Raw genomic sequence first — 24,560 nt, 5'->3', positions numbered from 1 at the left:
AAATATTTATTCGCCCAAAGTGCATCTACAATTAATATGGCAATTGCTGAGGAAATGTGTCCACATAATCACATACAATTTTGCTGAGAAATCAATTTGCCAGATTATTTAGGATTTTTTGAAGTGTTGATTTCTCTGCTGTAAAATGGCAAACAGTCCTAGATCAAATATAGGATGCTTTTACATTTGTTTCCAGTTAATTGGCTTCTAGTGATTTGATTCGAGCTATTGAAGGAATTATAAATGATTCAAAGTTTCAAGGTAGGGTTCAGCAATATATTTCCCCCATTTTGCAATGTATTGACCCCTAAATTTGGCTTCTAGAATTGTGTGCAGAGACTACACGTGTATGGGAAAAATAGGATAAATGCACAGATAAAATGTTTAAAAGGAGTCGTTAGGAATTATTAGTAATAGCAGAAACAATCAACCTTAAATAGCAGAGTCATTAGGTGTAATCATAAGAGAATTGGTTCATTAATTCCTACAACAAATGTTTGTTGATTAAATTAGATACCAGGTACCATTCTACACCCTGAATCTCTGGCATGCTGGTTCAAGATGGCAACATAGGAGCATCCAGGACTCACCTCCTCCCACAGACACTGCCTCTACAGCTACATGAGGAACAATTTCCTCTGAGAAAAACCTAAAGGCTGGCTGAGCAACTCCAACACATCAGGCAAATGAGAAAAAAGCAAAACAAAACAAAACACACCTAAGCAGATAGGAGAGGATGGGACACAATTTCACCATAAACTTCAACCCCAGCTCTGCAACCAACAGTCAGGAGGGAATTTAAAATCCAGAGCTCCTCCTTGAGGAACCAAGATTGCACCCCACATCAGGCACCACGAGTTTTAAGACCTGCCCCTGAGCGAGTCCCCAAACATCTAAAACGTTTGAAAACCAACAGGGCTCCTGTCCTTGAGACCCACAAAGCTATAGCAAAACAGAAAGGACCTCAAAGGGCTCCCACAGGACTCACCTGCCCAGGGCTCAGCATGGAAGCAGATGTACCCAGATTTTGCTCATTATGTGTTCAAGTGTTGGCCTGAGAATCTAATTTAACACATTAATTTATAATCATTTTAGTTACTAAAGTATTTATGTTCAGACAACTCAGACACAACTTCTCATGTCCCTAGTAATGCCTATGATACTTTCCAATCTCAGAGCTAGCAATAAACCAAGGCGAAAACAGGTCTTACCAGCATAGGGAAGCCACTGTGTGTCAGGTGCCTCTGCCCTAATACTCTGCCACCCAGCCCCTGTAAGGCTAAGCCAACTTCTTCTCCTGCTCCAGACATTGCTCTAGTGAGCAGCAGACCTGAGTCAGATTAGAGAGCTCTTTAACTCCCTCCTCTGATTTTAAAGTACATTATCTTCAGCAATATGGCAACCGCACTACTTACTATGATGGTGTTACACACACACACACACACACACACACACACACACACACACAATCTGTGCCTCAGCCAAATGACAAATTTCTACATGCATTACTTTTAGACCATAATGAAGGAAAAATATTTGGTGGATTGAAATGAATCAGTTAATGAAAACCAGCTACATTTCTCAGGCTAAGTTCAAGTCTTGAAATGTCCAACTTCCAAGGGAGAAGAAACTAATATTGGGAAGAATACTGCAACCAAGAAGTAAACACACTAATTATAATATATATTTGAAAGATCTCCAATTTCCAAGAGAAACAAAGTACAAAATCAAGGGTAGAAACTGGGAACGCTATTTTTTTGTACAAAAGATTTCAAATATCTCACAAGTGTCTAAGGCTACAACATAAAAATGACAAAATTAGTTATTCATTTTCTAGCATAGTATTATCTCTAATATTGGCTTTAATTCTGTCTACATTCTTTTCATTTATCTATTAAACAACATTATTCAGTACAGTTCTATGTTACTGGATTAAATGTCCACATAAGCTAAAATGAATTTGGTGTTTCTATGGACTAAGGTGTCAATATTTTTGTTTCAGAAGTAATTCTGTACTATGATATGAAAGCACTATGCTGGAGATTCCCAAAAGGATATTTTCTGTCTTGAATTTCTCTTTTAAAGAAACCCCAAATGAACTGGCTATTCTATATTCTAGGAGGAGGTCTTATATACAATATAATTTGAAAAAAAAATGTCTGCAAGGAAAAAAATGTTTTAAACTTGATTGTAGTGGTCATTATATGATGGTATGTGTTTGTCAAAACTCAGAAATGTACACTAAACGGAGTGAATTTTCCTGTAAATGGATAATTCAAAGAAGGAAAAAAATTGGGGCAGGGTATCTTCTTAAGTGTATTAAAACGACTTTCAGTAAGTTATTTCAACCTACTGCAAGGAACTTGGGTGCCAAATATGAATGCGAAGTTACATAAAACAAACACATTATGAATATCCAAAAATCTGGATTTACAATGGAAATGTTGACGGCTTCCAAAATTCAACAGCACTCAATCACTAATTCTCTTTGAGGGTAAGATTTGCACCCTGCTGGGCTTATAATTTTCTTTTCTATTTTTGTGCTGTTCATGTGTAAATATTGGCAATTACATTTGACACTAAAAAGGAAAACAATTTTGTTTCTAAGCTAGTGAATGACACAGACTACTCTCTACATGAGACAGTGCAATATAAGCTTCCTGGCAATGGTTTGAAAGGAAAAAATAATCAAGCCATTTCAAATGTATTTGTAACAAGGAAACAAATTTATTGATTTTAAAAGACAAGACACCATTTTGTTTTGAAAAACACAAGAAAGCTAGCCTGAGTTCAAGTCTGAAATATTCAGAAAAATCCTACTAATATCTTTAGTATGTTCCAGTCATTTGTTTAAACAACACACTAAAAGTTAATATATATTTTTATAATTATAAAAGTTCCCCAGTTATTGTACAGTACACAATACAAATCGCCCACAAACTATTATTTAGCTCCTGCCAATTTTGAGAGGACATGATATACTAAAAGATTTAGCATTTCTCACAAAAATCACATCAGGAAATACGTATTTACAAAATCAAATACATTATACAAAAAACCATCACATGTTATTCGGTAAAGATGTTTTTAAATAATTAAAAAGTTTATTCAACTGTAGTCCAAAAACTGGAAAAGAACATTACATTATCTCACACATACAATCTCTACAAAAGTTGCTTACCTCATTTACATAATATATTCAGTCGATTGTAAAATAAATGTTCAAATATCTTCTAGTGTTACTATGTTTCTGTGCTTATGGGACTGAATAATGTAATCTGCCACTTACTAAGTGAAATTTAAATGATGGCACTTAAAAAAAAATACAGTTTTTTAAAAAAACACAATGAAAGAAGTTTTACCTAGAAGGTACGAAAGCCCTGAGTGATAGTAGAATTACTGATTGGTAAGCACTACAATTAACCTAATTAAAAGTTTACCACCCCAGGCACAAATTTCCAAGTTTTCTCAAGGCACTCACTTAAAGTTTCTGTAACTAACGCATTGGTCACCACCATAGGTCCCAATTGATGATGGAGATGAGTAGAGGAAAAAATTTGCTTTGGTACAAAAGATGCTTTTTAAACGAATAAAATTCAATACCTCCTTTATTGGGTCATTTAAAAATTGTGTTTAGCAGGTTAAAACAAGGCAATCATTTGTTCAAAACTATTAATTCATTGAAGGAAAAATTTTCTTGGTCATCAACAGTCAATGGGAGTTATTATTTTTCCTTTCCTCCCCAGAATCATAATTCTAACAAAGATTTGTTGTCTTCATTATTGAGCTATATAAACAATTCTTACCAAAGATTTCATTACTCAGGGCTTCCAATCCCAACATCATAATTTATTTAAAAAACAAAGGAAAGAGGGAAAAAAAAGAATCAAATACCGGAATCAATAAGAGACAAAACACATTTTTGAAAATGACATATTACCAATTACTTCAAACAAAAGAAAAAAAAAATCCTAGGCAGTCACTTTGTAAGTGGCTTTTACTATTTAAGTAAAATTGGTAAACTAAACTCAGGTCTACTGGCACATAAAATCACTAGCAGCAATGATCAGAGCATGCAAACTGAGAAGCATTTACAGTAAATCATCATGAAGAATTCAAAAGAAGAGAGTTAAATTAAAACCCTTTGAGTATTGCATGTTAACACATGAGTAATTTGCATGGTTTGACTTCCTAAACTGCCTAAAAAGCAACGTTTACGGCAAACTTGCACTAGGCTACGGATGTCCTTTCACCAGACATCGGAATAGGTTACACTCTTATTTGCGCCAGACCAGGGCAGCACAAGCGCATCTGCAGACGACACTGCTCTCATGTTCCATCATGCAGGGGACAAAGGGGTCCAGTGCACGCAGAGCGTCCCTTGAACAAAGTCAGCAACTGTGTAAGCAGACTAGCATTTACAGATATCACAAGCAGTAGTCATTACAACTCCTGACAGATGAGCTTAAAATCAAGTGCTTTGCTCTCCATTCTATCTATATATAATTTTTTGACAAGTATTAAAGTTTCGGAGCATAGATAAAATTATGCCCTGTATGAAGTTCCCAAACAATATGTTATGAGAGATTTAACTCCAAATAGCTTACCTGCCCACAAAGAGTTTAGCTTTTCTTTATCCACTTGAACTCATTTCTTCCTAAGGCTTCACTTACAATTGTACTTTCTAAAGCTAAAAAAATGAGATCTTTTGTTTTGTTTTGTTTTGGAAAAAAAATGTAACCCTTTCTTTATCATACCTTTTAAAGGCAATCTAGGTACTTTCAGTGTGCAGAGATCGGTTATGACATAGGTCTACAGGACCATGTATTGTCTTCCTTTTCTAGAGTCATGCTGTGATGCTAGAAAAGTTGATTTTTTTTTTCTGTAAACAGTACACTTACTTAGATGGCAGTGAATATTTGGGAATAAATATATCAAGCCCTCTTGAAGAAAATTAAGAGTTGTATATAAAATGCAAGTGTTCAGCATGGAAACACTTTCTCTTCCTACCCCCCTTTTAAAAAAACAGCATAATTAGACATTTGGATATAGAGTATTTTTTTAAACCGGTCTAAGTCTAAATAAAGGATCTGAAAGGCTTTTGTCCCCCATTGTATATCTTACAATGCTCAAAGGGTTAATACAAGGCATTACATCAAAGGGGTTTTCTAATACTAGAACTAAGCACTGAATTAATGCTTCTATTCCAGTTTTTTAAAAAAATCACCAAAACTTGCAGAAATACTAGGATTCCATTAACTGATGTGTTCTAACCATATACATGGAGGTTGATCTGATCTAGTGACAAGCCCAATTTTCAATAGCACTGCATGTCAACCTCTCTCCCCCATGTTCTGGTGTAATTCATACAAATCACAAGGTCTGATTTCCATTTTTTGATGGTTGTTATTTTCTCACCAAGAACGTGGGGGAGGGGAGGTTATAACAAAGATCAATTTGTTATATATAACCACTGCCTCAAATTGTACACAAAGGTGACTTGCCAAAGTTTTTTACTTTCTACTTGTGTCCACACAGGGAGGACCCACATCACAGTGACACACATTTTTTTCTTTTACACTAATATTCAGCACAGCATTATTTTAGACATTTCAAATACATCATCTGAAGAATTTTTTTTTTTAATTTGAAAATGCATCAGACTTAGCACTTCTAGAGAGTGCATTCACGTAAAAAGGTTCATGATCACGGTAATGAAACCGCATTCATTCCTGAATGACTTTGACAGCATTCTACAAGAATGTGTTCATTTTCACTCGTCTACTACAGATCAAAGGCAGTCAGTGTTGCACACTACTAATTTTAGGTATGCAGTGTTAAAACCATTTTCTAAAATTTACTTTTGTTTTTAAAGTACACCATCTAAAGAGAGGTGCATGAACCGTGCTATACAGTACAAGAAAAAGCACAAAAAGGAAAGCAGATTTCTGAAAAGGCAGTAAGACTTATACAGTCAGTCCAAACATAGTTTGGATGAGAATCCTGAAAAGTGACCAGCCACTTAATAACTAAAAAAAAAAAAAAAAAAAAAAGTTTTAATTGGGCCCTGTGTTCCAAGGAGATGTTTCACCCATTTCACCCTATTGTTCACTGGCTTCATGAATGCAAATCTTTTGGGTATAATTCACAAAGTATATGTGAAGATCAAACTATACCCATGCTACTCAATCATATTATATGGAAATATCTTTTCTGAAACTTAAAAATACCCAACACACCTTCTTTACATTTTTTCCTCACTGAAAGTGTAGCACTTGGTCTATGTAGATATTTTTTCATGACTAGTGTTTGATTACAATGCCAAGAAATACTAAGAAGTTCTTAAAATGTGTCCTAGTCACCTGTCAATAAATCTACTGAGAGTGATAGTGTCTATTATTTAGAGGAGTCATAATTAAGGTGAATGAAAAAATGGAAAAAAGTTCGATAAACGCAATAAATGTGATTGCTCCAATTAGCTCAGATATATAAATTATGATGTTTTTATTTTCTAATATATTTCACAATTCAAATTCAAAATTGTTAAGATGTTTGTGATTGTGTGTGTGTGTGTGTGTGTGTTACCGTGGACTACAAATAACTGGACTACAAGTAGCATAGATCATAGATGTTATTTTGTCTATTAATCAGAACTATTGACAATATTCATGAAGAAATGACAGTCCTGTGTTCCTAAAGGAAATAAGAATATTTTTAGTGAGTCAAATTGGAATGTAAGAATATTTATTAATTCCTGATATGTCCAAATTTTGAACAAACCATGAACAACTGGAAGAAATGTTGAATCTTGGAGGGCCTCCAATCCGTAACTTGTATCAATCTAAATTTGCCCATTATCCTCAGATTCCTGTAACAATAGGAATATATCCAACATTAAAATAAAGGGAATAATGATAATATTTAAAATTGTTCAATAAACAAGATGAAACCAGTAAACACATTTGGTCCAATACAGATATATATAATATAGTTCTGGGGGTGGTGCTAATATAGTTATGGGGATAGGAAAGTGAAAAAATTCAGAAAGGAGAGTTGAAATGAAGTTTTCGTTGTTTTTTTTTCCATGTTTTGATTTAAATTTACGTGTAAATGTTTCCTAATGTACAATGAAGAAGACATGGTCTTTGCAGCTTAAGGTGTCTTGTTTGCTTGTTTGCCTTTTTTTTTTTTTTTTTAAATGTGTGTGATGGTGCAAATTCATTGCTTTTTTGGGAAAAAAAGGGGGGGATGATCACTTAAATGTATTTAGCTGGTGATGTGCTAGTAAAGACGTTCAAATATATGAGTGAGTTGTATAATACAAAATTTGAATCCGTTTAAAAAAATTACATCTAAAACACTTAAAGTTTACTTAAGAAACTTTGTTGATTTTCATTGAGTGTCAGTCTAAGGCAGCCGAGCAACAGCAGTTGAAATATATTGCCAATTACCCGATAAGCCGTTTGGTGTTTTTAACTTGACAGATTGGCTCACCCTCTTCTTTCCACCCCACCCCCCACCCCACTAAAAATGGAAAGATAAACATCTTGAGTTTCATATAGGCCTCATTAAATAATCTGTAAGTCATTTTGTGCTTTCCCTTTTGTTTGGCTTAATGTATTTATTTTTGCTGATTAGCGTTTTTAGACATATTTAAATGAATGGATGTGCCTGTTTTGTTGTTGTTGTAGTTAATAATTTGAGTGCTTAAAAGAACCTTGGCTCTTCATGTAAATGAAAATGCGGATGGGTGTATCCATTCTAGGATCTCACCTTCTGACTTTGTAGCTGACTCCTATCCACCGGCACGCATGTGCGCACGTGGACACAGACACCAACACATACAGACAAATAGTTAGACTGAAAAGATGCACTTCAATAAGTACCTACTTATTTTGTTAACTTTCTTAAATGATAACTAAATAAGAATGGTCTAAAACATATGATTTTATGCAACAAATTAAAACTAGCCTGCTATTCCACACCCTTAAGCAATCTGATTTGTAATCAAATAATATTCAGCTCTAGGAACAAAAAATAGGTTCGCGGTCACTCAAAGAGGAAAAGTGATTTTGTTGTCTTTTTGTTTTGCTTTGTTTGCCCTAAATTTCCTTTGAAGAACATGTAACCTGTCCTTACTTCGGGAATCTGAAAATGACAGGCACATCTTGTCAAATGGATTGCAGAGGACTTCACAGGAACAAAATAAGCCTTACTAAACCATAGCTTCAGTTCTGTGTTAAGGCACCATGTAAAAGCCGAGGTACGATGATCCCTGATGTACATTCTTCAATGGCACTGGTCCATCCAGCCACCTACCCAAATCCTACCGAATTGGGGATAAGCAACAGCGCGGTGTGCCAGTTACACTGCCTTCAGGTTCTGTTTAAAATTTAAATCCACATACTTTAGAAACCAGGAAATATTTTTGAAGGAAATAACGATATGCAGGTTGCTACATTCCTTGCATTCTATAAATTTTCTTTTATAATAGCAGCATATTGAACTACTATTAGGAAAAAGACCTGGAATAAAAGAAAGTCATCCAAATGGAATGGTTTCCTGTATGTCCAGCTCAGCATAAGTAGCATGTACACTTAAAAAAAAAAAAAAAGTCAAGTCATTTTTTTTCAGCTTCAGTATCTAGCTATAACAGCCCCACTCAACAGCAGAATGCATCTGTGCAGTGGTCCCAAATACAGAATCAGTAGTCATTAAACAGAGGAATTGGTATGCAAATAACAGTTAAAATTCAATGTTTAACGGAAGCTTGCATTAACATGGTTTAATAATTATGTACACAAATTATGTACATATTAGCATAATCTCTTGCAATTCTGTCATTTACTCTGAACTGATAAATGCACAGCTCAGTTTTTCTTCAGAGAAAAATAGATGACCTTCCCAACCCTCTAGCACTATAATAAAAATGTTCTGTATTCTCTTTCCATACTCCAAAATGTTATCAAAATAGTGTCTTGTGGTTCTGTCCCATGAAAAGCACCTTTCAAAAGCAAATTTGATGCATCTGCTGCCAAATGGGCATGCCTCCAGTGTAAATCAAAGAAATTCATTTCTTTTGATATTTCACAGAAGTGCATCTAATTAAAAACTTACACATGAAATCATACACCAAGACTAACAATCAACAATAAAATATTTTAAGCTACAAAAAATGTAAATTACTTTTAATTATAAGAAAACAAAAACATTAAGTGTTGTAAAAATCCTTCTTGACACCTGAAACTAAGGGGGAAAAAAAAACTCTTATTAAGAGGCAAATAATTTGTTTATGTTAAAAAAAAAAACAAACAAAAAACCTGGCAAAATACATACACCCATTCCATTTCACAACTCCAAACAGGTAATGTTCAGCACAGATAGAATTTGACAACAGTCGTCCTTCAGGCTTATTAAAATTTCAACGTAAGCCCAATATCAACAGGGTTAATGTTAGCTGGAAAAATATGCTTTACTATTCTTTAGACTGCAGTGTAGGTATTTCCTGTAGCGCTGCACTGTCTGATAGTCTGAGTACTTGTGACGATGTGCTCACTGTGAATTGGATTCAGGAGACTTGGTTGCACGCTGCTCTCGAGAACAGGCTGCATACAGCCCACCGGAAATGCCTGGTTCAGATCGGTTTTCTCTCTTTTGGCTTGAGGTTCTGAAGAGTCATCTAGTTCTTCATCCATTTCACTTTCCACTTCACTGCCTTCATCTGCACAGACAAATAATACCAGGACCATCACCAAAACACAAATTGGAAAATGGCAATCAACAGGTGCTTTAGGAACACTTTATGCAGTACATTACGAAGGCGACTTCTTAGCTCTTCTCAGGGGACAAATCTTGTACGTGTTCCTTTCAATGGAGATTTTACTGGTATCAATGTTCTGTTAATGTATCTATAATTCTTTCAAACAGCAAAGGCAATTTATTATTTTTGGTTAGTCTGTGATTAATAACTTTAATAGTTCTTTTAAGAAGACCTTTGGAATTTCCTAAAGTTTTTATATTAAATAGTGGTATAATTTTTGTTATCATAGTCACTTTGGTACACTATGCTGGCTTTTGGGGAATGTATTGAGCTGAATAATGCTAACTAAAAAAAGAAGGGACAGAGGGAGGGAAGGAGAAAGAAAGAAAACTTTCAGGGTCTTTCAAATATCTACACTAGATATACATTTCATGTGTGTTGATGTTAATGTAGGTAAGACATATGCTGATTCCTAAAATAACCACAGCATGTATCAGGGGCTGTTGTAAAGATGTTTTGGTGTACATGAGTGTTGTAGATCACAGTATTAAATTTTTATTACAAAAAATTATGAAGGCTGAGGCAGTAGTATCAGATTAAAAATGCACAACGACTTTCCATTCCTGGCAGCACTGATACTGTTAATAGCTGGTATTCATTTCTGGGAATTAAATGTATTAAATAGTCACTGTTAGCTCCAAGTTTTAATCCACTGTATATTAACTAAAACATCATTATAATGGAACACCATCTCATTTCTTCCAGCATGCACTGCTAGAATTCAAAAGTAGAGATGAAAGAGAAAATGCTCACACATGGCTTTACAACTGTGTAACGTTCTCTTTAGAAGAGGGCAGAGGACACTCTTCATGAGGGATCATTTTTAAACAGTGGTGAATATATTTATGCTTTAAATATCTTTTTACTTTACCTTCAACATGTTTTACTGTTTATCAAAAACAGATACCCGTATAATCACATCAAATACCTCATCTATAACTAAAATATATCTACACTTATTGCTATATTTTTGACATTTTCTAGTGACTTGCATGAACAGAATCAGATGTTCTCTTCTATGGCATATCATATTCTGATGGCTCTTCACTCAGATTAAGTTAGACTCCTTTTAAGGGATACTGAGTCTCATTTTACCATTTAGGTCACACCTACCATGGAAGTCCCTGCTAATGCAGCTCTTGATATAATGGGGCCCTTGACTTTTCTTCTCTTAATATCAACTGGGGCAAAGATGGTTCTAGAGAAAAACGATTAGGAGTAACAGGGACCTGCACATATGGCTGTGCAGTGTACAGTTGCCAGGAGCCACATCTCCTGAGAAATGGTATATGCATGTAATTAAAAAGGTTGAGGTTAGATTAAGTAGAAATGATGTCTGTAATGCATCATGAAGTGATAAGAAGGGCTTTTAGATGAGGCAAAAGACTTCTTGGCCCATCTATCTTCTACAGTTAGCTGTTTGCCTCTGGAAAATGGACTTGATGATGTTAGATTTGTCAGAACAAGCACATTGGACTGAGGTGCTGCGGGGAGAGGGATACATTTGCTGGATATTTGCTTCATTAAGAGGGTATACTTGAAACATGTTTGTATGATACTTCTTGTTTTATTTATGTATGTGTTTATATACAAAAACAAAAAATAGTATCTGGAAGGATCCTCACACTAAATTCTTAATGGTGGTAGTCTCTTACGGCGGTGACTATGAAGTTTCCCTGCCTATAGTTTCTAATTCTCTGTATAACTTTAAATTTTTATACAGAGCTAATATTACTTTTATCATCAGGAAAAACATTAAAATTCTCATTTTGTGGAAAAGTCCATAAAAACTCTTGAAGTTTTCCCATTTGAGCCTTAGGCTCTGATGATGCCAGTTTGGTGGTATCTCAAGAAGCCTCAGCTCTGGGGGTGAATTGGACCAGCAGGGCCTTGCGAAGAAGGTAAGGTCAACTCACACTGCTACTTGGCTCCCTCTCCACCAACTTTCCTGTGCCCAGGATATAGTGTGGAAATAATAAAAGAACCAACATTGAAGAGGAAAAATCATCTCAAGTGGGTAGGCAAGTGAAAGAGAGTGAATAAAGTCCTCTCTTCTACCTGCTGTGGATGGAAAGGGCAGTGGGATAATGGACTGAGCAAACGTCAGTGCACTCGGCTGCTTTTCTTGAGGACCACTTGTGGGTGACAGGGTTCCTTTGGCTAGAAGGCATGGCAATCCACAAAAGCATGCCCTTTTTCCAGTTCCCCAAGGCAAATAAGACAACTCCATAGACATGTTGTGCATCAGTCCAGACTCAAAGACCTTTCCTGGAAACCTACTTGTGGTTATGGAAATTTGGTACACAAAAACTAAAATTAGGTGTTCTTGCCTAAAATTAGGTTCCTCGTGCCTCACTGTCCCTACCGGCTCTGGCTCTATCCTGGAAGGGCTAATTGTGTAGTTCTCCCTCGTCTTTGTGCATCTGGTGCCTGATTCCAGAACTCAATTCCTTGAAACCTCAAGATATCTTCATTAGTTTTTTTTGAAGAAAGGCCTATATATTTTTACAGTGCTTGTTTATTTTTTTTTACATTAATCAATTTTACATTTTGAAAAAACTGAGCTAGTATTTTTATAGGATTGTTTTTTGTTTGTGTGTGCCCTATTCTAACCTCTTGTTCCCCGAAGCCCTATTCCTTTCACTCTGGGGTTTTGTAGATCATGAGGTTCTTCAGGAATATATATCCTGTTGTCCCATTAGAGTGGCAGTGCTGCTATTAAAAATTAAGAAGTACCTATGTTATCCTTTTCATCTATATCACTACTGATCTTGCTTTTACAGTAAACTTCATCGCTCTTTCAGAGTTCTTTTTTCCACTGAAAAATGTGAAGTGGTGAGATGGGTAGGCTGAGGAATCTTTTTTTCTTGCCTAGTAGGCCTTGAATAAAACAAAAAAAATTGGACCAATTTATTACTTTTCTCTAGGACTCAGGCGATGGTCACAAATAATTTCTTGTTACTTGAATGAACTTCAGGCAAAAAGTCATGAGTTTGTAAATGCATTTAAATCTAATTATTGAATTTAAGGTGCCTTGCATTAAAAAAAAAAAAAAGCATAGAAATGGAGAAATAATGAAGGGCTCCAAAAAACATAACTGTCATATTCATCTAGGACTGTATGCCATTTCCACAAAATAAGAGCGCCACAGATATAAACTACATTTTCCTCTCTGAAAATTTCCCAGTCAAAAGGAATCCTTAAGAATGCACTTTCTTTTCAGATCTTACCTTTATCCAGATTTCCAGGAGACACAGCATTTAAGTCACCAAACTGCAAAACAACAGTCATTTGTGCAAGAGTTACTACCAGGCAAAATAAAATAATATTCTCAGTCTGCGGTAAAATCCCACACTATGACTTTTTAAAACTATCAACTAGTGACCGTTCTGCTCTCTAACTACATGGGTCACATACTTTTCCAATCAAACTTGTCGAATTTGAACAGTTTAAATTGTGTCACAATTTAGCTGTCTTAGCCTCTTTGCAAAAGGATAACAATTTTCTCTGCCTTCCACGCTCCATTTTACTTTTATTATTTCAAGTTAACAGTGAAGAAATAGGGGCCCGGTAGCCTGAATTAAGAAAGATATGGTGGAATAAATTTGGAAAAGCCCCGATGAAGCAGAGCACATCAGCTCTGTCCCCATGTGTGGCTCATGAATCCATTTGGAATCTACATTAGAAAAACGGTTCAGCCGCTTGGTTGAATTCTGTTTTTCAAGCTTTTATTAGTAGAAACAAAAAACATAATAGGAGCCCCAAAGTTGAGTCTTTGTTTTTTAAAAAATATTTAATTTGACACTTCTCTTTTTGTAATTTGCTGTTCTTATTTACTAAGATAAGGGTCCCACTTTAAAAAAGAAAGGTATCTGATTGTTATTAATGCAAATAAACAAACAAAAAAGAGCTTACAACAATATGAAACAATAACCTTCAGCTTAGACTTTATTTTCTACCTTGGTTTAAGAGCTTGATGATAATTTTACAGTGAGAAAATACAATTTGAGAGTCTCAGGGTAAACAAAGATGGACAGACTAAAATAATTGAATAGCAGAGGTAACAAAGCTAATTGGAAAAAGGTGAAGTGAAACCTAAACTCGTCTACTTTTTAAATGGCAAATATCACTTTTTTTAAAGCTGAAGATTCAGAATAAGTCATTATTAGAAATTGAGATTTCTCAACAGACTTAGAAAGGGTGAGACAGAAATTCTACTTACATTCGGAAGTTTGCTTATAAAGAGTTCCATGATAGGAGTATTTTTTTCATCTACAAGGTATGTCTATAAAGTAATAAAACTGATCTTATTTTGCAAACATGCACACATTTTTTTTTTAACCTAAACATGTATTATTCTTCATAGTAGCTACCTTGGGAGCTTATACATTTATTCCAAGGTCCAAGGTTCTGGAATTCCTCTTTGATAATTTCAAGACTCAGTTTATGTATCATTCAAGAAAGCCCATCCTGTTATTTCACATCCATTTGTGACTCTAAATAATGCTCCAAATTTTATTCACTGCCGTGGGTCCTGGGATGATTTCTGACTACTCACCCAGGTCAAATTCATCTCCATCACAATCCAGGATATTCAAAATAATATTATTTTACTCTTGATTATTTCTTAGCAGTTAAGAGGCAGTTTAAAAAGAGGCATTCCACAACATTTTGAGCCATGGCAGCATTACTGGAACAAATGTGTAGCCTTCCTAGGTGACTGCTTTGAAGGGGATGAGGGTCTCCTGGATACATAACTCCTATGTTTGTTTGGAGGACTATCCCATTACTTTATAGTTACATCCCATTGGGAGACAAATATAAAATTTAAAATACTGAATGGTTGTTTTAAAGTTGTTCCTGATTAACGGGTCAGAACCTTTCATTAGTTCAAATAAAAAATTCACAGTTTAAATTATATAGGATTTCTTGAATTAAAGAATACAATGCAAGCAACAAAAAAAACCCAGTGGGATTCTTTATTTTTGGCATTACTTAAATATTTTAGAACTATAAACAGAGAATGCCTAAAGCTAAAGAATCATTTTTAAGTTATTTCTAATTGATACAATACAATAAGACTTTTACTTCTTTTAAGTGAATACTTAACACTTAAGATCCAATTCTGGAAACAAGTTGGCAGTGACGATTCCAAACATACCTCTCTACCTACAAACAGTGACTATTCCATCTGTTTTTGAAAAATCTCTAAAAGTTGTTTGAGACTAAATTACTATTGCCATTGGTGAACAATAATATCACACAGAATGGCTAAACTCAAACTCTGGACATATTTGAAAAACTTCTTTAAAAGAAACACAGCTTTTAGTTGCTACTTAACTAAAAATATGACGGCTTCCCCAATACAAACTATTTTTTTGGCAAGTTTCTGCTTAATCTGAATGGATATATCCGATTATTGAGGATGCTAAAAATAAAAGCTAAAGCAACGGAAATCCCAGTGATTGTTATTACCGTTAGCCACAAAACATGTGCATACTAAATCCTGTGTGCTTGTGGCTAGCCACTGTTCTGGACACCACAAAAAACCTCAGGGACGCTGTCAATGTCTCTAGGTGTCTCAAGGATCAGTGACAAAATTCCACCAGCAGACAGTAGGTTTAACATAAAAAAATGCTGTGAATACCTAAGAGGTAAGATTTTGATATCCGATCTAGATGAAGGCAAAGGTTTTTATATACATTTGACATGTGAGGAAAGAAAATACACGTGATTAAGGAAAAACCACTTTAATCCCATAGGTACACTGAGTAAGATAAGTTCATTCATCGGCTGTTTCACGAATCCCTTCATTCACTCATCCTTCAATAACTCTGTATTAAGAGCTTACTATGTGCTAGACACTGTGCCAGCCAGTTCCAGTCTGATCAGTCTGGAAATAGTCCCTCTCTGGAGGTGAACGTCAGAAGTTGCTTATATTATAAATAGGTAGTTTTGCTGAAAATGAGGCAACCAGGAAACCTTCGAGGAAGTTTTAGAAGCACAGGCTATTAAAGGGGAATCAATTGTAGGGGTTTTGGAGTGAGCAGCAGGTCAAAGCAGCAGGAAGGAAGGATATAAACGGGGGCAGGGAGGACTGAGAATGGGCCTAAGGAAGAGAGAATCACAGACAGGGGACAGATGACAAGTACCTAGATTAAGCGAGCACAACCAGAAACAGAAGAGGAGGAAGAGATCAATGATCCGGCTGAAAAAAAATGGAGGTTCATAAGAAAGTACAGAGATTACTGAAAAACTGTAGCTGCAGCAATTGTAAAAACTGTTATTGCTTTTGAGCTTCCCCACTGCACAGGGGATTGGAGGGGGTTACGACTTATTGAGGTGACATGTTACAGCTTATAAAGTACTTTCATGGTTCATCATATGGCAGGCTTTCTCTCGGATATTCTGACCTCAACTATCACTTTCTCAGTATCGCTTCCTCAGAGAGGCTTTTCCTGACAGCCCGATCCAAGTATCACCTTCTCTGTCATTTTCAATCACTTCCTTCAAAGCACGGACCACACCTGCAACACTTACTTCACTTCCTCATCTCATCTCTGTCTTCCCAACACTAATGCCAGTGCCACGAGAGGCGTGACTTTGTTTGTCCTCTTCATAAATGTATCCCAGAGTCTGGTACAGTACCTGATAAATAGTACAGGCTGAAGAAATACCAAATGAGTGAATTTGCGTTCTCATTTCAGCCTCATAAGAAGGCTTATAAATTGGGTAAGGTAGAGAGCTTAATCTTACAGCTACTGAAAAAAATGAACTGATTTGTCTAACATTACATAGGAAATACAGTGGTGTTAGATTTGAGACCATGTGTTCTGACCCTCGGTTTAGGAATTTGAGAGAGAAAGGAAGAGAGGGAGGGAGGGAAAAGTATGTGTGTTCAATACATGGAGGAAGGAATACAAATTAAGGGATTTAAAATGTGCTCTGGGGTTAGAAAGTATATGGCCTTTGATGTATGCAGGAATTAAAATTCTGTCAGCCAGATAGATAAATAGTGGACATTATGAATTAGAAACAGAATGGAAGATAGAGAAATCATATCTGTTGTTCTCAGGAAGAAAGACCTCCCATCCTAGAAACCATTTCCTCTAGGTCCTGACAAAGTGTCAATAATGAACACCCTCCTGGACAACAGAGTAAAAAAAAATGTGTGTCCAGGCAGCAGGGGGGAGTCTGTCAAACCAGAAATTCTTGATGACGAAACTAGTAACAGCCAAGAAGTGTACATGGGCAACTGGTCATCGGGGCAGCTGGGCAGGATCCTTGAGCGAGGCCCTGACATGTGGCCACGCAGCTGGGGACTGGTTCATACAGGACCGCAAGGCCGAACGCCTGTCTCTAAGCAGAGGCACCACGAGTGGAGTCGGGCTCAGCATGGACAAATGCACCCCACAGGGGCCACTGCATATCAGGTACAGCCGCCAGCAGCCAGGAACTTTTCACAGTGAGGGAGGCAGGCCTTGTACCGTAACACTTGGAAACTGAAACAATGCAGTGGAGTTCGGGGAGCCCAGGCAGCAAACAAGTGAGGCTCTACAGAGGGCCCACAGAGCAGAGGCTGGAGAGAGAAGGAAAGGGTTCAGGGACTGGGATGGAGACCTCACCCCTGGGGACACGTTCCCTCCTGGAAGAGGGTGTTCACCTGGGGCGAAAGGATTAGTGAGTAATCATAATCACATCATCACAGGCAGCCAGGTAAACACCCCCTATAGAAACTGCATCTTACTAGATAATCTGTTACTATATCCAGATTTATAGATTTACAGGTACAGATACAATCTCTCTCTCTCATACACACACACACACACACACACACACACACACCCCATAACTAATTTACTTGGTGGCATCAAAATAAGAAAGTGTATAGTCTAGAACAGGGCTTGGCAACCTTTTTCTTTTCAGTTAAAGGGGCAGAAAGTAAATATTTTAGGATTTATGATCCTGATGCAATTACTCAGCTGCCATTATAGTGTAAAAATAGCCATAGACAATAGGTAAATGAATGTGTGTGACCGTGTTCCAATAAGACTTTATTTACAAAAAGAGGTGACGGGCTCACCCCTTGGCTAGAAGAACAGCTTGTAAACCCCAGAAGATCTGATCCAGTTCACAATCAGTGAAGGAATGGAAGATTTTGTCTTTAAGGAAGGTGTGAAGACAGGCCACAGGGAGGATATGGAATCAGAGTCTTTAAAGACTAGCATGGCTCAGGCACGTGGGCAACAACTGATGAAAGTCACAAGGAAAGAAACAAGGGTCAGTTTCTAAAGATGGGAAGTCATTTGGAAGACTAATCTTCCTTTCTTTTCTATGGAGGCTTGCATGCATAGACAGAGCTAGGTCAAGGCTGGTGTTTAATTGAGCAAATTAGTGGGTGAATAGTGAAGAAGTGTAGAATGAGAGAAAAGACTGCATGGAAGGTTACAAGAAAAGAGACTGCCGAAAAGGTTACATATGTTAGTAATTCAGATGGGGCAAGCTGCTCTAGTGAGAAGTTTGTTCTAATTTGGATGGTAGATGAAGATGTGAGGAGATAGTCTGATAGCATAAATTCTCCACTGGTGAAAGCAAATGGGGAGTAGTCCCGGAAGAGGATGGTTTCCAGGGTGGAGTCATCAATGGAGACATAACAGTGACGTGTATGTATGTCAAAGAGAGGAGGAAATCAGGAAAAACAACATATTGGAGGCAGTGTCTACAACCCACAAGTAATAAATGACTTCCTTCAGGGCAATATAGCTTTCACATTATAATAGTTCTCTATTGCTACCGTAACAAATTACCACAAACTCAGTGGCTAAAAACAACACAAATATATATTTTCTTATTCTGGAGGAAAAAATTCTACAATGCGTCTCATTGAGCTAAAATCAAGGCATTGGCAGGGTTGCATTCCTTTCTGAATATTCTAAGGGAGAATTTCTTTTCCTTGTCTAGCTTCCAGGGGTTTCCTACAATCCTTGTTGTGGTCCCCCTCCATCTTCAAAGCTAGTTATGTCAGGTCGAATTTTTCTCCTGCTACATCACTCTGACACTGACTCTTCTGCTTCTCTTCCACTTTTAAAGACCCTTGTGATCACACTGCGCCCATCCAGATCATCTGGTATTATCTCCTTAGTTTAAGGTTAATTAATTAGTAATCTTAATTCCATCTGTATGTAACCTAACATATTCACAGATCCCAGGGATTAGAATGCAGACATCTTTGGGAGCACATTATACTGCCTACCATATATCTAAGCTATTTTAAAAAAACTGTCACATTTGCCTGAGTAAAACCATTTGCCATTATTTTTTTTTCTAGTGGTAAAGGAAACACACCCTCCAGATTAAGCTGTTTAGAACACAGAATTTTTTCCTCAATTTTGTCTGTGTTCTTTACTGTGGTGGCGTATTATATAGACATAAATTCATCTTTTATGATATATTTGTCACTAAGGGCATTTGTACTTTATTTTTCATTTGTGGAGATTTAGAATTTTATGTACAACTTCCTACCAGTCTGAAAATTTTTTTACATTTCAACGTCTAGGCTCACTGAAACCATACAAACATCCAAAAAGTTCAGAAGGATCACAGAGCTGAAAGTTGTTAAGGAAACGTAAGAAAGTCATTCTAGACAAAGAAGTGGAAATCAAGTGAGGAAGCCAAAAGCTATTGGGTAGTGGGGCCAAACAAGCCCTAAGCTTCACATCTTGACAGGCCTATGGAGTAACTCTCCCGTTCAAGTTATATACTAAGGAAGAGGAGACACCCGGGTCTTGGCACCGTTTCATGAGGATCAACATGTTCCACCAGACTGCACCACCAGCAGCCCCAGAGACCTCAGAATGTCCTCTTGTGTTAGCACTGCTCAGCGCTTCTGTGAGAATCCATGCTGCCGCGGCCAGCAGCCAGATGCCAGGGTGCTGGGAGGCGATTAATTGAAGGAAGTGACCAGAGGCAGCGTGTATAGTATTACTAGAATCCATAAAGTAAACTTTACCATGTAACCCTAGGTACTCCTGCTGACCTGGGGACCAAGGTCAAGGGCTGATAGGCTCAACAGCAGAAAGCTTGAACTGAGAAAAGACTATTTATTTGGGGGCTACAGCTACTCTTTAGGAGGAGGCTTTACTTAGATTCAGAATAAAGTCATGCTCTGGTCTGATACTGGAGACTAGTTCTGCCAGCAGTGATAACTTTAAAAATATGTATATAGGGAAAAAATATGTATATTTGTGTATATATGTATGTTTTTCTAGTTCCTGCCAACGAATCATTCACTCTGGCGAAGAATATCTTTAAGCTATCTTAATAACTGAAGACTATAAAGTTGTCTGAAGTGGTTTCTATCTCGTGATTGCAATAACATGTCTCTTAGGGATTTTTATCCTTTAACTTGCATAAATTTTGTAACAAAACACATAACGTATTTTGCATACTTTTATGTGGACATAAATTTTATTTTATATATATATATATTCCTTTCTCCCCATTTCACAAGAACTTATAAGATCTATCATTTATTCCTACTAGTTAGCTATTCTTACAAGTCTAGTAGCTATGATCGTCTAGCTAGATTTAATTATGTTTATGCTTCTTCCCTAATGTTGCCATTTTCTTTTCTAAATGACTTATTTCCCTATTGTATTTTGTTGTCTCTGTTCTACAAAGCATTGAATTAGTTTGCCTCTGATTACCACTTTGACTACGTCCCAAAGAATGCTGTTGAATTCTTTGTAATTCCATGAATCATTTGACTTAACATTCAAAACTTGTCTACAGGCTATTTTTCCCCTTGCAGTATAGTAATATTAGAGCCTTCTCAGCCTTTATGTTACCTTTTATTAATTTCAACTTCTAAGCTTATCTTTGCATTGTCAAAAAAAATGATGTTCTAATTGTACACATTACTTGGTTTGTCAGTGTAGAATCAATTATTAAAAATCCTAATCTGGAGTAGACGGCATTCAAATATAGTACCTCCTGAGTAATACACATAGCTTCAGATATTTACACAGCTATGGAAAGAAAAGGGGGAGGAAGTGAAGCTGACATAATTGGGGACCTACTACGTGCCTGTCTGCCTGCCTGCTTATGCCCCCCATCTACCTAACTATACCTACTGATATACCTACCGATCTAATTTAATCCTCACAACAACCCTGTGAAGGAATGGTCCTTATGCTTATTTTGTTGATGATAAAATTAAGACTCAAGTGAGGAGATATATATAACTTGCCTAGGTTGCAAAGGTGTTAAATGGGAAATAGGAAATGTAAATTTTGGTGTGGAGCGTGGTATAGGAGGAACAACACTGGATGTGGAGCCAGCCTTACCTGGGTTTGAATCACAACTCTACCGTTATCAGATATGTGATCCCAGACAAGTTACCCTTTGAGCCTTAGTTTTCCTAATATATGAAATAGAGTCTATTGTCTTCAAAACTGAGTGGTCAAATACTATTTATAAAGCCCTGGAATTCCACTGTAAGGCCATAAGATAGTGACTTTCAAAATGAAACGTCTCTAGGTGAGTAGGGCTAAAGTTCTGCCTGAGAATGGAAGTGTTTCTTAGGCTCTGACTTTAGGTTGTTGACACTATAAACTCAATCTAGGGCTGAAGTTGAAGTCAGTTTATATATACTGACCAAGCCCTTTATGACTGGAGCAAACCATGAGAAGAGCTGACCTAAACACTAAACATGGATGGTGTGTGTGTGTGTGTGTGTGTGTGTGTGTGTGTGTGTGTGTGTGTGTGTGTTGTGTGGAATGGAGAGGACCACACAATCATAAATAGCTAATGAGCTCAGATGAGTATCAACATGTAAACTCTGGCCTAACCAACTGCTTCTCTTTCGGCTCTTCTAAAAAGTCAATGAAGGAATAAGGCCCTGGAGAGCTTTCCCTACAGAAGCAGAAAGATTGTTTACATGCACATTTGGAACTTCATGACCTAATTCTAATCTTTGAATATTCTACCCTTTGATTGAACTTTATAATGTTCTGAATTTTACAAATCTTATATAGTTGAGCATTCTATTAGCCAGTTAGGAGAACACAAAAGGATTAGGAAGAAGCAATTATTTTGGATGCTTTTGATGGTGGATAAAAACATCTTAAAATTTCAATCATAAGGGAATTCAGAGCATTGTTATTTTCTTTAAATGTCTTACAAATGAGAACCAAATTAATCAAAGCATTTTACATTTAGCTTCAGTACAGGGTTTCACAACTGAGGAAAAATAGCTACTGACTTTAAAGTGATTTCCAATTTTATAAAATTTGCCAGGAATTTAATGTTCCACTTGGTAAAAATCTTGTATTCCTCGGTTATTTTTTTTCTGTAAGTGAACTTTTGTATGTAATTTCAAACAGTTTTACTGAAGCCTGCTAAGATGGCCAAGATTTCAGCCAGTCTGCTTCACACCAAGGCAGTCTGCCCTAAACCGCTGGTGGTCCTGCTCCTTCGGGCTAGCTGGCTACCCGTGCAATGTGCGCTCTCGGCCATTCTGTACACAGGTAGCATGTTTTCATCCTGATTCTAACTGTTGAGGCTTTTTTATCTTTTTCCCCTGTGTCCCTGGGCACACAGCAATGCACATACCTTTACATCATTTCAAATCTCTAAAAGCACTCATGAGTAAGCATGCAGGTAGTGAAGGAAGCATACAGGCCTTAGTTGCTTCTGAGGAGAAAAGTACGTAGTTTCAAAATAGGAACATTTAACACTACCATTAGGCGAAACCAAGAGGGGCCTCTGTCCCAAGCCCACTCTGTGGAGATCCCTGTTCTGGCTTTCCTGTGGCTGCTCAGTGTAAGGAGTCAGCTGAGACAGGTGGGTGTACCCTCCTGGAGCCTGGGTTTTCCTCCCGCCCCCCAGACCAGACTCCTGTTATATGAGACCTCAGAATTCCCCACCCAAAGACCCTGAAACTCCTTCCAGGCCTGTGCAGGTCTCTTCTCCAAGTTCACCCTGCAGAAAAAAGAAGGGACAGCCAACGAGGGGGAGCTGTTTGCAAAGGTGGACCAACCCTGATGCTGGACTGAGGTGTCCACAAGTATGAGCACGAGGTTATTCATAGTATAGGACGGAGAGTGACCTGTGAGAGAAGATAAGTGGTCTAGGGGCCAAAGGCTGGGCCAGGGGCGGACTATGTCTGTGTCACCATTTTCTGGCATGGGACTGGGAGGAGCCTGATAATTGTAAATTTAAACCCAGCCTTCTAAGTTTGTTATGAAGATATACTGGGGGTGCCAAAAAAATGTATACAAGGGGACACTTCGGTCAACATTGCTCAAGCAGTAGTTTGCCGTAATCAGAAGTGTCTGGACACTGATGGTAACCACTTTGAGCACCTCCTGTAATTGCAGAAGTCAAACGTGACTTGTATTCATCTTTTGGTATTAGTATATTTTGAGTATTACAATTTTAATACAGTTTTCCTTTCTTAAAAGTGTATATACATTTTTGGCACCTTCTGTATTTATCAACCTAGGTAGATTGAACAGATTTTTCTTATAGCTTGATTCATAACTTTTTAAATATTTAGACATAAGGTACCCCAGGCCCTACAAATGTTAGGGTTCGGCCTGGCTGCATATCCTTTATGTAAATAAAACTATGGGTTAAAAAGAAAGAACCTGGGTGCTCATAACCTAAAAGCTGCCTTCAACAGGAAACCATGGCATTAGTTTATTATGTCACACAAGCACTCCTTAATTTTCATTGTACTACCTCTATTTTTTGGAAATTATTAACTGGAGGGACAACGGGGGTTGGGATGTGGAAACATGTTCTCTTTGTACCAAGAAAACCTTTACAATTACAAGTGTGAATCAAGTTTGAAGTGCTTGTAGTATCATCTCACTTGGCCAGTATACTTGTAGAAAATCTGTCGTATTTCTGAAAGTACATTTTAGTACAGTGATGGTGAAAAGCAGAAAATAATTTCTCTGAATTGAGGAACGTGCCCATCTCAAACAAGGGTATTTCTTTATCAAGATGACCAGAGATTTAACTCTCTTCACCTTTGTCTCTGAGCAAACACACCAGAAAGACAATGGCAAGGCCAGAGCCGCTTGGGCTGGGCACTGGATAAGTGTGGCAAAGAGGCCAGCAGGGGGAGCTGTTACGCTTAATCTGTGCCAGGAAATCTACCGTTTCCCTGAAAATAGGACCTAGCCGGACAATCAGCTCTAATGCGCCTTTTGGAGCTAAAATTAATATAAGACCCGGTATTATAATGTATTGTATTGTATTGTATATTATATATTATACCCGGTCTTATACTAAAATAAGACCGAGTCTTAATATTAATTTTTGCGCCAAAAGACGCATTAGAGCTGATTGGCTGGCTGGGTCTTAATTTTGGGGAAACACGGTACACCCAGCTTGCTCTGCGGTTAGGGCTCCCAGGCTAATTCTTTTCTAAGCAAATAGCCCTGTGGTGGTGGGGTTCACTGAAGAGGACAATATGCTGAGATTTCTTTCCTTACGTCTACGGTACCCATTTTAGTTCTTGAAATGTGTTAAGAAATCTTGAACTTCTATTTTCTTCTCTTTCCCCATTTCTAAACTCTTTAGGAGGGAGCGTCTCTAGTTATAAAGCACTTTATAAAAACCCAACTTCCTGCAGAGGTTCTCTGAAATATTGCCAAACATATTCTGGGCAGAGGGAGCACTTTTTGGTCTAGGGGCTTTATTTTTCTGATAAAGAAATCCAGCATGGCTG

The 24,560-nt window shown here is 37.2% G+C and overlaps 1 protein-coding gene across 1 annotated transcript in view; it reads right to left on the bottom strand.

The window, feature by feature from the left end:
- Positions 1–7,182: 7,182 nt before the first annotated feature.
- The window catches only part of RFX3 (regulatory factor X3), a 258,294-nt gene continuing 240,916 nt past the window's right edge, over positions 7,183–24,560 (bottom strand). The window contains exons 17-19 of the mRNA XM_033123755.1: positions 14,043–14,105; positions 13,051–13,093; positions 7,183–9,721 (exon numbers count right to left, since the gene is read on the bottom strand). Coding sequence (XP_032979646.1) covers positions 9,483–9,721; positions 13,051–13,093; positions 14,043–14,105 — 345 coding nt within the window. The 3' untranslated portion in view covers positions 7,183–9,482. The remainder of the gene's footprint in view (positions 9,722–13,050; positions 13,094–14,042; positions 14,106–24,560) is intronic.

Source organism: Rhinolophus ferrumequinum, chromosome 12 (assembly GCF_004115265.2).
Source record: "Rhinolophus ferrumequinum isolate MPI-CBG mRhiFer1 chromosome 12, mRhiFer1_v1.p, whole genome shotgun sequence".
NCBI lineage: Eukaryota > Metazoa > Chordata > Mammalia > Chiroptera > Rhinolophidae > Rhinolophus > Rhinolophus ferrumequinum.
The sequence above is the reverse complement of the archived record's forward strand: the minus strand, read 5'-3'. Positions and strand labels throughout refer to the sequence as shown.